Source organism: Prionailurus bengalensis, chromosome B4 (assembly GCF_016509475.1).
Source record: "Prionailurus bengalensis isolate Pbe53 chromosome B4, Fcat_Pben_1.1_paternal_pri, whole genome shotgun sequence".
NCBI lineage: Eukaryota > Metazoa > Chordata > Mammalia > Carnivora > Felidae > Prionailurus > Prionailurus bengalensis.
Window position 1 is genome coordinate 107,462,836 of NC_057358.1, and position 12,046 is coordinate 107,474,881.

The following is a 12,046-nucleotide window of genomic DNA, read 5'->3' on the forward strand; positions in this document are numbered from 1 at the left end:
GTGCATACATTGCCTACCTATAAAATATTCCTAAATTTTAAAGTGATACAAAATATAATATTTACGAAAATGTAAAAACAAAACCAAAAGTTTTGGTCACCGGCGGAATTATATTTTAAATGCTACGACGTGGTCTGATAACATAGTCTATAGCAGACCAAAAATATTTGGCCATAAATAATAGATATGGTATGTGCCCTACCTCTCCTATTTTGCTGTTGTATTCATCGTTATTTTATAAATGCGACTAATCTAGTGGTAGGACAGCTATAAATAAAAGCCTTTTAGTGAGATGGTACTCAGTGGAGCTCTGCTTCATCGAAATTCATATATGCAACAGTCTCATTAAAAAAAGTCACAACTAGGGGCGCCTGGGTGGCTCAGTCTGTTGAGTGTCTGACTTTGGATCAGGTCATGATCTCACGGTCCATGAGTTCGAGCCCTGTGTCGGGCTCTGTGCTGACAGCTCAGAGCCTGGAGCCTATTTCAGATTCTGTGTCTCCCTCTCTGTGCCCCTGCCCCACTCATGCTCTGTCTCTGTCTGTCTCTCAAAGATGAATAAACGTTAAAAAAAAATTTTTTTTTAAAGTCACAATTTCTTACACTTCAGAGACAATACTGACCCTGCAAGCGGTCAAGTGTACACATGGTTTCCTAGGAGACTACTTTTTCAAGAATTGTGAGACTGCATCAGAACACCATTTAACCATAGCATTCTATTTCTCCCTAGTCTCTAAAGTGGTGGTAGCTGTATTAATCAATTTATTAATCCCTCTTGGAATGTGATGATTACTTATTATGAAATGCCTAAATCCTGACTGAAATGCAAGATAATCCAGTATAGGTGATACAAGAAAAATCAATGTGGAAAACAAACATCATTTTTAACTTCATTTATTTGTAGCTTAAAATGTAATGCCATACAATCTTAACAATCACTTAAAAAAGGATTTATATTTGCATAAAACAGAAGCAAAACAGAAAGATATGAAATAAAATGCCATCTTGCTTCAAGTTTTCAAATCAGTACTTAGAGTACTAATATACATATATACATTGCAAGTATATATAAATATACTATGAGTAATCTTGAAACCACAATAAATATCAAGTAGGTTTTTAGGCACACGGCATAGGAAAATGCAGAATCTGCATAATTCTTGAGAGCGCTGAGTGACTCCTTCTTAGATCACTTTCACACATATATTTTACACAAAATATACAGCCATCGAGCACATGATCCCCAGTCACCTCTGAATCTAAACTGTCATCCAGCATTAGTGCCTTCTTATTCTTTGATACTATTGCTCTATACAGCTATTACATAAGAAAATATTTGCAGTCTTCTTCAGTTAATTGTCTAAGAAGGTATCAATGCTACCAAAATAAGTACAGCCTATCTACACAATATGTTCATGGAAATGTGCTTAGAGGCACCAACTTACAGAAATGTTTTTGTAATACTGGGATTTACCCTGAAGGCAAACTTATACATTTTAAATTATACCATTTTTGAATTGCCAATACTATTAAACCAGAAATCATTACAAACTGAGGTAACACCTGTTTTTTTTTTTTTGAGATAGAAATGCTTGAAAAAACACCAAAAGTATTTTTAAAAATTCTGACACACATGGACCTCAGTCACTATAAGCTTTATCTGTAACTCTTTCTGCGCAAATGTAAACCAAAGAATCTGAAGGAATGCTCTAGTTGAATTTACATATACTTAGGATTAAAGATCACAGCCAAGGAACACCTGAGATCACCCTCTGATAAGTGAAGCCCAATGCTTCTCTTAGTAGAGCCCATGTTCATTCATACAAATGAACCAAATAGAACCCGCTGACATTTTCCCCCTGGCTACAAATCGGATTCTGGCATATCCGGCATATCTGCCATTAAGTACCCTATTCCATATCGTCCATTGGGAGCAGTATCCAGAGTTGGTGATCCACTCTGTTTTCGATAAATATTTTTACCAAAATTTGGAGATGACATCTCGCTGGGTATCTTTCCATGAATGAGGCTTGCATCATCTCCCTCTAAGTTTACAGGCTCTTTCAGGACCCTTCCTCTCTTATAGGTCACAGATGCTAAATTGCCAGAGCTATTGTCTATCAGGTTGCAGCGACGAATGATGAAGACAGCTGGGACAGGGAGTATTGCCAGGACCATCAGCAAGATACAGACAACCATTCCCCAGGTTGGATAGCTCAGAAATTCTTCAGATGCCTGTGAAAGTCAAAAAACCCATTATTGGTTATCTTGCTCTAAAAATATGTGGAAAAAAAAAAAAAAACAACCTGTATTGATCTTGGGTTTGTAAGCAAAGAGTCTTCGGATGTGCTTTGACCAACAAAAGTGACATCAATCAACTTTCAAGGCTAGGCATTACAAGCCTTACAGTTTCTGCCTCTGTTTCTTAGAATGCTGTCCTCAGTCAATAATGCTAGGAAGAAGGCAAGAATGAAAGATTACATGGACAGAGACCAACCCTCCAAATTTAATCAACTGTATGAGTTAGCTCAGGAAAAACCTAAAGAAGAATTGCCCGGCTCAACTGCAGAACCCTGAGAAATAATAAATCAGCATTGCTCTTGGTCATTAAGTTTGGGGATAGTTACATGTTACATGTGCCACCTGTCTTTCTAAAAACTGAAAATCTAAATTTTGTGGGTTTTTTTTTTTCTTTTTAAAAGTTTATTTATTTATTTTGAGAGAGGGAAAGCACGAGCAGAGGAGGGGCAGAGAGAGAAGGAGAGAGAGAAGCCCAATCAGGCTCCACGCTCACCGTAGAACCCAACACGGGGCTGGATCTCACAACCGTGAGACTATGACATAAACTGAAATCAAGAGTCAGACACTTAACCGACCAAGCCACCCAGGCACCCCTAAAAATCTAAATTTTGGCCCCAAGATTTTTGTAAGAGTTAACAGACTTGTTTATGCCCCAGTCATGAATTTAATTGTTGTTATATAATTACTGACAATAGAAGAGTTAAAGGTCAGAAATATCTCTGAAAAATAAGGATTTTGGTTTTATAACAGCTAATATGTACCTTTATTATTATGTAGCTAATTTGCACCTTGAAAACAGAAATTGAAATAGTCTTTGCTAATATAAAGCAATTATAACAAAACTTTCCTTCAGTATTTACCTAAATTATGTGTACACGGCCACTGAATATTCTCTTATTATATAGTATCTGGGATATGATTTAATAAATTTATGTAGGAAAAAATATTCCTCGTGGTTTAGGCAGTATGTTTTCTAGAGTCAAAGGCCCCATAATTATTGGTTCATCTGTGGTGTCATAAACACAGTTACTTTAATGAGGACCAAATCAGTGTTTCTCATGTATTAAAAAAACAAACAAACTACAATGTACAGCAAAATCATACATGTTTGGGGTCAAACAAAATATAAATCTCAAGATCCCTACATAAAAACAACACCATTTATTAAACAGCAAAATATACTGTGAAGAAAGCAAAAGACAAAAACCCCTAAAATAATATTTTATGTATATTTTTCATAGCTTCCTTATTTTGTATTTTACCTTATCTTCAATCCATGCATTATAGCCAGGAGGACTTAATCCCATATTCACAACACTAGCTATTAGCAGTGATAATAGCATTAGAGGAGAAATATATTTCCACATATAGTAGTAATATCTGTTGGGAGCAAAGCCCAGCATATCTTTCAGGTCTTCCATAAACCTAAATAAAAAGAAAGTATTTAATTATGCCTCAGGTAATTATTTCTATGCCTTAAAAATGTGCCAATAGTTTTACAGAGGTTTCATCGATGATACCCTACGACATTTTATACTGAATCAAAAAATCATATTGGAAGATTACTTACAAATTAAGAACATGTATAAAGTAAAATGGAACCAGTTAAGTACTGTGATTTTCATTTAGCAAAAGCCTTCTTAAACCAATTACTGAAAAGTCTCCTACTGGTGACTTTCTACTCTATAAACACAATATTTGAAATACATTAAAAATTCCTAGTCTCTTTTTTTACTTAGCAATAATACATTAATATCATTCAATATTCAGTCAGTCTTTATATAATCTAAACTTTCACTTCTTTTCATAGTCTGTTTGAATTGAAAGAAGGTCCACACACTGTGACTGACTGATGTATTTCTCAAGTCCATTTTTCATCTCTAGGTTCCTCCTACTGCTCTTTTTTGTTTCTTCCAATCTATTTGTTAAATCAACTAGGCACTTTATCTCATAGTACTCCTACAGTCTGGATTTTTCTGATCACATCCCCAAGTGTTGCTTCACAACTACAAATGATCCTCCTGTTTCCTGTAAATTAGCACTTAGACCTAGTAATGATCAGGCTTATGTTGTTTTAAGTAAGGTTGTTGTGGTATCACTTACATGAAATAAAGTTCACCCTTTTAGGTAAATGATGTTACTATTGTCAAAGCATATAATCATTACATACTAGTCCATATCCCCTAGTATTTATCTAGAGATATTTACTGCCCACCCACCAGTCCTTGTAGCAATGTTTCTGCAGAATTTTTGATTTTGTAAAGATAGTTCTCTATTAGATTCTTCAAAGAGAGATCATAGTAGCTATATTCCCCAATTTCTTGTAAGTTCACAACTGTCTGTGGTCACTACACTTGAATGTGAGTTTTGCAGGATTTAAAATCTTTGGCTTATGTTTTCTTTCCTTGAGAACTGTAAATATTTCTTAACTATATAATATTGTTACAAAAAAGTTTGTTGATTTTTCTCTTATACATAATTTTGATTGTTTTGTTTATTTGTTTGTTTTAAAGGAGAAAGTGTGAACACAGTCCCCTATTACTACAAATTGTGCAGTTGAGTTTCCCACGTTTGGGGAAATCACAGCGGTCAGCGCAACCGGAGTGCACTAAGCCTCTCCCTGGAAAAACGACCTTCATGATCATGGTATCTCCCCAGCCAGGTTAAGTATGATCGTTTTGTTTCCTTATTGTTTTTGCCTGGATAGCCCTTTATTTTTTCCCTTCTTTCTATCTTTGTGGGTTTTTTTTTTTTTCTTTTGTCTTGAAGTAATAGCCTAGACTACGTCCTAGTGTTGGCTATTATGGGCATTTTTCCAAATATATCATGTGCCTTTTCAACATTCAAGTTGTCGCTTATTTCAGGCAAGTTTCTTGAATTACAGAGTTTGATACGTTCCAGCCACTGCATTTAGAGGACTTCATTGTACACATGTTGAGTCATCTTTGTATAACTCCTGTCTCTATTCCTTCGCTTTGCTCCTTTGTTATTTCTTCTTGTTTAAAAAAATAAACATTGACTCCTTTCTGGCTTCTAATTCTTGTGGAACTAGTCACTGTGCTTATTGTTTTTGTGTTCATTTTAATTTGATCATCACTTTGGAAGTGTTTTTTTATTGTTATTATTCACAATTATTTCCTGAGTTCTATCACCTTGTTTTCAAATATCCCTTTTCTCTAATTGTCATATTCTTTATTTTTAAAATATTTTGTAGCTTCTATCACTGAAAACAATTTATTTCAACTTTTTGAAATATGGTTAGTTTTCCATCTATTTTGCTTGTGTGTTTTTGTTGTCTGCAGGGATTTATTCACCTCCTTTCCTCTTTAAAAAAAAAAAAGTATTTTTTCCTAAGATTTTACACCACAATCAAGTGAAGTGAATTTTCCTGCGTTTTCATACACGAAGATATACACTAAAAGATGGCAGAGCATTTTTTTTTTTTTTTGGCATTTTAAAAAAACAGAATTTCTATCGTGAAGTTATTGTTAGCCTCATAGGCAATGCGTGAAGAGCACACTGCCTCACATACAGTAGGAATTTCGTAGATACAAGTTTAATAACTACTATTAGTAGGAGTATCATTTCTCCTTCTGTTGTTAACCATTATTATTTAGGGACACTACTAAAACGAGATATTTTGTACTATGCCTATTGTAAATGGCATACTGTGTAAATGGAAATCTACATTATGATCTTAATTGATCCACAGATCAGTGCAAAAATAACATCAAATGCCAACACAATGCAAGTTAGGAGTTGAGGGTAGCTTGGTAGAGATACCTAGTTTTGAAATTAAGGTCTAAATTAAAGTCCTGGCTCTATAACCAACATACTGTGTTCTCCTGTATAAATAAGGCCAATTTTCCATTTGTAATATGGATATTAGTTACTACAGGGTATTTTTATGAGGATTCAGATTTTAATGCATGTTAGACAGCTATTACTACTATCGCTATATAGTACATGACTACTAAAAGTCCCTCCCCATGCTTGCCTGGAGCTTTTGACAATAATAAAAATATTTTCCAACCTTTGTCACAAAACTCCTTCAATACTGATAATATTCTCAACGTTGTTTGAGAGGACTCTGGTCTTCATGCAACACACTCATTCTTACTTTACATATACTTTCAATAACCTAATGATCTTAGTGCCTTAGTCCATATATGTTAACTAGAGGCAACAACTTTAAAAAATATTGTACAAAGCCTCTAGTAACCCTTTTCTTCTGCAATTACTCTAATGCCTCATTTCACACCAAGTATATATACTTTTGGCATTAAGCAGGTATATAATTTAGAGGTAATTAGGAAGTAATTAGGAAGATAGGATTTAAAGTTAAGCAGAAATAGCTATGAATCCCAGATGTGCTTCTGTCCAGGTGTGTGATGAGTTAGTCACTTAGCGTCTCATAAGCCTGAGAAATGTGAAATGTGGACAACAATAATAACTTCAAACAACTTAAAGTTGTTGGTTCTTGGACCATAGCCATTACTCATTAATCTTGGAGGTTACTATTTGATAACTAGAATTAAATCAAAGCTCCGGAATCCTAGATTATATTACTATCTACACAATTCTATCTAATCACCTAATAGGGGAATATACTGTATTCAAGGGATTGAATGAAAAAAGAGCCTGCAAAAGATCTGATGTTGTTGCAAAGCATTTTCCCCTCTAATCATTCCCCTCCTCTTCTAAATGAAATGGGTATTGACAATTGGTCTTTCCAAAATAGAGATGAAAAATGAATGCATAGATACTTACTTATCTATGCCATAAACAAAGGATACAGCAATATTCTCCAAAATGACTACAATTAGCAGAGGCAGTGTAGCAGAATAATCATCAAACATTGTAACGAAGTAATTTCCAGAACGTTGCACAAATATCAGGCCAATACAAAATGCCAGAAGACAACAGATAACTGTACAAAAGAAATAGATGAAAAAAATTAAGCTTTTATTCACGGGCATCTTTTAAATTTAATTATGAATTACCATGTTCAAACAGTTTTGTTTTCACTTTTATAACTTGTCAATCATATAAACAGGCAACACCTTTCTTGATACTATGGAATATAATACATTGGGAGTTAGTTAGCTGGAGCTACGCCCAGATTTAATAGGAATACATGGTAAGACTCAATTCATTGCCCTGACTCTGCAGAAACTTACTTACAAGCACAAATAAAAAAGACAGAAAAACTGAGAAGATTTTAAAAGCATAAATCTCTGTAATATACTTCTCTTTATTAATAACAAAGTGACCTTTTCAGGGCTCCTGGGTAGCTCAGTCGGTTAAGCGCCCTGCTTCAGTTCAGGTCATGATCTCAGGGTTCATGAGTTTGAGACCCGTGTCAGGCTCTGTGCTGACAGCTCAGAGCTTGGAGCCTGCTTCAGATACAGTGTCTCCTTCTCTCTCTGCTCCTCCCCCACTCATGCTCTGTCTCTCTCTGTCTCTCAAAAATAAATGTTAAAAAAAATTATATATAAAAAAATAACATAGTGACCTTTTCAGGCAGCAAATGTTCATAGGTCTTTTCTGATTTTAATAATGTTTTATAGTTTTGGAAGCTCTGTGGAAGTCTTAAATTAATAATGAGACTAATATAGCTCATAATAAGATTGTGATAACATATATATTTTTATATTTGACTGAAATACAGTATTTTTAAAGCATAACTGAAGAAATCCGATCAGATCTTGCCTGAGCACCAACCCAAATCTCTATCTTGATATTGCATGAATAGATAAGTTGAGAATACAATTATGACAGGGTTGGGCAATCTCATTATCCAAGTAACAGAGAAGAACCTTCGAAAAGGAGTTTCTGGAGTAGTATCTAAGAAAGAGGCAAAAACTTCTGAGCACCTACAGTTAATATAAAAACTTAGAGAGGGGTGCCTGGGTGGCTCAGTCGGTTAAACATCTGACTCTGGATTTCGGCTCAGGTCATGATCTCACGGTTTGCAAGTTTGAGCCCCGAACTGGACTCCATGCTGGCAGTGTGGAGCCTGCTTGGGATTCTCTCTCCCTTTCTCTGTCTCTCCCCAGTTTTCTCTCTCTCTCTCTCTCTCTCTCTCTCTGTGTGTCTTAAGTAAACAATAAAAAAACTTTATAAATTTTTTAAAAAAACTTAGATTTCTGGAATCTATATAATATTCCCATATTTTCATTAGACTATTCTCTCACACACTCAGCAAAGGACCTGTCAAAAATAAAAGATGACTATGTTCTACTTCTCAACCACCTTTTAGCAGAGGTGAGTGCAAATAATTGAGCAGGTTGGGGCGCCTGGGTGGCTCAGTCGGTTGAGCGGCCGACTTCAGCTCAGGTCATGATCTCGCAGTCCGTGAGGGCTGTGAGTTCGAGCCCCACGTCGGGCTCTGTGCTGACAGCTCAGAGCCTGGAGCCTGTTTCAGATTCTGTGTCTCCCTCTCTCTCTGCCCCTCCCCTGTTCATGCTCTGTCTCTCTCTGTCTCAAAAATAAATAAATGTTAAAAAAAATTAAAAAAAAAATAATTGAGCAGGTAATGGCAGTTTGGGAGGGGAGAAAACAGACATCCTTGGGTTCAATCAGATGAGGGTTCTCTAACAATCCCAGTAAGTATGAATTTCCAATTTAACTTCCAATTTAACTTCCATCACTCTTACTGATAGTCCCATCATATATTTAGATGACTTTTGTTGCTTCCTTATTCTTACAGCATGTTAAATCACTGTTATGCTATCTATCAGTATATTACCTGGTGTAAGTCTTATCTACCCAAACTTGGTTTTAGTTATCAGTACTATTATTTTTGGAGACAAGGCTCTCCTATATCTCTGTATCTCTTTTTTAATTTCTCTTATATCCTTTACATTCTTCAAATGCAAGGATGATGCAGTACATAACTGGTATTTTAATAACTGCTTGCAGACTAGACTTAAGAATAACTATAAATATTGATAAACTGTTTTATTATCTTTCTTACTTAGAAGTATTAACTACTAGTAGGCCATAAGGGCTATTTTATATGAGAACTGAATTTAGATTTATCAATTTCAACTATGCATTTTTTGGAACAGGAATATCAGATCTGAACCTTTAAAAATATTTGTCTTGTTGGGGCACCTGGGTGGCTCAGTCAGTTAAGCGTCTGACTTCGGTTCAGGTCATGATCTCACAGTTCGTGAATTCGAGTCCCACATGGAGCTTTTTGCTGACAGCTCAGCGCCTGGAGCCTGGTTCAGATTCTGTGTCTCCCCCTCTCTCTGCCCCTCCTCTGCTTGCACTCTCTCTCTCTCTCTCTCTCAAAAATAATAAACATTAAAAAAAGAATATTTGTCTTATTTACAAAGTTATGCATAAACATTCTATGACTTTATTCTAATGCCAGTAATTCATGGTAGTGACATTACTATTAATAAAGAGTGATATAATAAGTAATCATTAACAATCAATTCAACCTATGTTAAATCTATAATTTGCATAGTATATAAATACATAAATAACAAATAATAATATACATATTAATAGATAGGAATGAATAAAAAACTTTCCTAAAATGGACTGTATCAGTTCAATGAAAAGTCAAATGCATAAAAACTCACCAGTAAGAATTTCTTTCCTCACTTTGAAAGTGTCCACAACAGGTGTGATGATCCCTTCAATGGTTCCAAACATGCTGCCAAGCCCCAGATTGACGAGCATGAGGAAGAACATCACTGACCAGAAGGGAGATGCAGGGAAATGTGTCATTGCTTCCGTAAAGGCAATAAAAGCTAAACCAGTCCCCTGAACAGCCTGTAAAATATATATAAAATAGTGACATTAGTACCAAATAATATTAAGAGATAGCCATATATATATATATATATATATATATATATATATATATCAGGGAGATAGCCATATATATATATATATATATATATATATATATATATCAGTTACAAAGAGGAGGGAAACACTGAATAATGTTTGGAAATACTGGAAATAAATAGGCTGATATCGTGTTGTTGTCTCCTAAGAAACTGTGTCTCCAACCAAACTTAGTCAATTGTGTTATCTCATAAAAACAATATACCAGAATTAAAAAAAAAAAGAACGTTTAAAAGTAAGTTGGTAATTAAATCTTTCTTTACAGAACTTAAGATTTTTATATAAATGATGGCTCCATCCATAATTTCCTGCACATGATTCTTTATGCTTAGTCTCATGTATGGTTAACTGTCTTATGGCAAAGGATTAGTAGCCAAGCTCTCTGTTATATTTTCCTTTTTGGCAATACAGGGAAAAGGCAACAACCAATACAATGATATTTATTAATGTTCACCTATTTCGTGTTTATTAAAATAAACGACAGTGGCTGAAGAAAAGGACTTAATCAGGACTTGTTAAACATAAATACTAAAATGGCCAAGTATTCATGTGTCAAAGCAATTATGCAATATATAAATGATAGTCAAAATTCAAATTTTGTATTAAAATATTATACCAGGAAAAGTATCAGACTAATTTCATTTTCTATGATGAAAGTTTATATTTTATTTTAAATTATTATGGCTTAGCCAATGGGATTGCTTTTTAAAGTAAAGCAATCCTTCATGATTTAAGAAAGTATGTTCTTTTGATTTCTCTCTTGTTTTTTCCCACTTTGTTTGTCTTCTTTCTTAAATTCCACATGTTAACTGGTAGTAAAATAAAAACTTAAACAAAAAAAGAAGAAAATATCTTCTCTGAAATTAAAAATGTCAGTTTTGAAACAGCATAATCTTCCACAGGCATTTTAAAGGTCATTTTCCTAAAAGACGTTTTGTGGATAATGCATTAATTAAATGATTGATGACTATCGTAATCCTTAAATATAACCTACTAACTTTATTTAGCTCATCCTCAATTTGACAGGAATTGAGATGAAGAGCAGGAAACTCTTCTTCTTTCACTTTTTGAATGATGTCATAAACTAAATGATAATCTTCTGCAGTAACAGCTGACAGGTTGATATGATGAGGAATAATATCCTGACTAATGTTGCCCATTCTCAAAAATTTTACGATCATTTTCGAATTTCTGGAAAACAGAAAAAACGTATTAATGAACATTTATGGGCTTGGGAGGTTATGCTTTTCATATGCTTATGCCATCAAAAGCTAAAGGAAATGAATATCCATACTCTGCGATGCATTTCTCATTTATGACATTTGCTTTGAAGCCCAGAACTGCAAACACCACCAATGTTGCCAGGACAGATGTAAAAAAATTAATGAAGGACACCAGGACAGCATCGAAGTGGCAATTGTTGTCTCTTTTGTTGTAGCTTGAAAAGGCGATGACGCCACCAAACCCCAGCCCTAAGGCAAAGAACACCTGGGTGGCAGCTTCTCTCCAGACCTTGGGCTCCAGCATCATTTCAAGCTGTTTAAAATTAAACATAACAGAAGTCAGCTGCAAAATAGTATTTAAGAATGCTCTACATGGAATCAGTTCTACTATTTAAATATATCATAATGATACTTATGATATATTTAAGGTTATTTAAACTGGGGTGATAATCTGTTCGTAAGTAGAAATAATGAATTTTTCACTTAGTAACGAAACAAGAAATATGAAGAAAGACTACACACAAACATGTAGATGGAAATTTTACTTACGTGGAGGTTTTCTACCTATAAGGGAATTTTTAAATATCTTTAAGACAAATAAATCAAAAGGACTATTTCAAATTAACTATCTTCAATCATTTCTTACTTATGCC

General features: G+C 34.5%; 1 protein-coding gene and 1 non-coding gene across 3 annotated transcripts in view; both read right to left on the reverse strand.

Moving 5' to 3' along the window:
- Positions 1–878: 878 nt before the first annotated feature.
- SLC6A15 (solute carrier family 6 member 15) overlaps positions 879–12,046 on the reverse strand; it is a 39,359-nt gene continuing 28,191 nt past the window's right edge. For both annotated transcript variants that reach the window (XM_043561705.1, XM_043561706.1), the window contains exons 7-12: positions 11,465–11,706; positions 11,169–11,361; positions 9,900–10,092; positions 7,072–7,231; positions 3,564–3,726; positions 879–2,235 (exon numbers count right to left, since the gene is read on the reverse strand). In XM_043561705.1, coding sequence (XP_043417640.1) covers positions 1,864–2,235; positions 3,564–3,726; positions 7,072–7,231; positions 9,900–10,092; positions 11,169–11,361; positions 11,465–11,706 — 1,323 coding nt within the window. In that variant the 3' untranslated portion in view covers positions 879–1,863. The remainder of the gene's footprint in view (positions 2,236–3,563; positions 3,727–7,071; positions 7,232–9,899; positions 10,093–11,168; positions 11,362–11,464; positions 11,707–12,046) is intronic.
- Positions 4,812–4,972, reverse strand: LOC122474191. Its single transcript, XR_006294871.1, has one exon. It is a non-coding gene; the product is annotated as a U1 spliceosomal RNA (small nuclear RNA).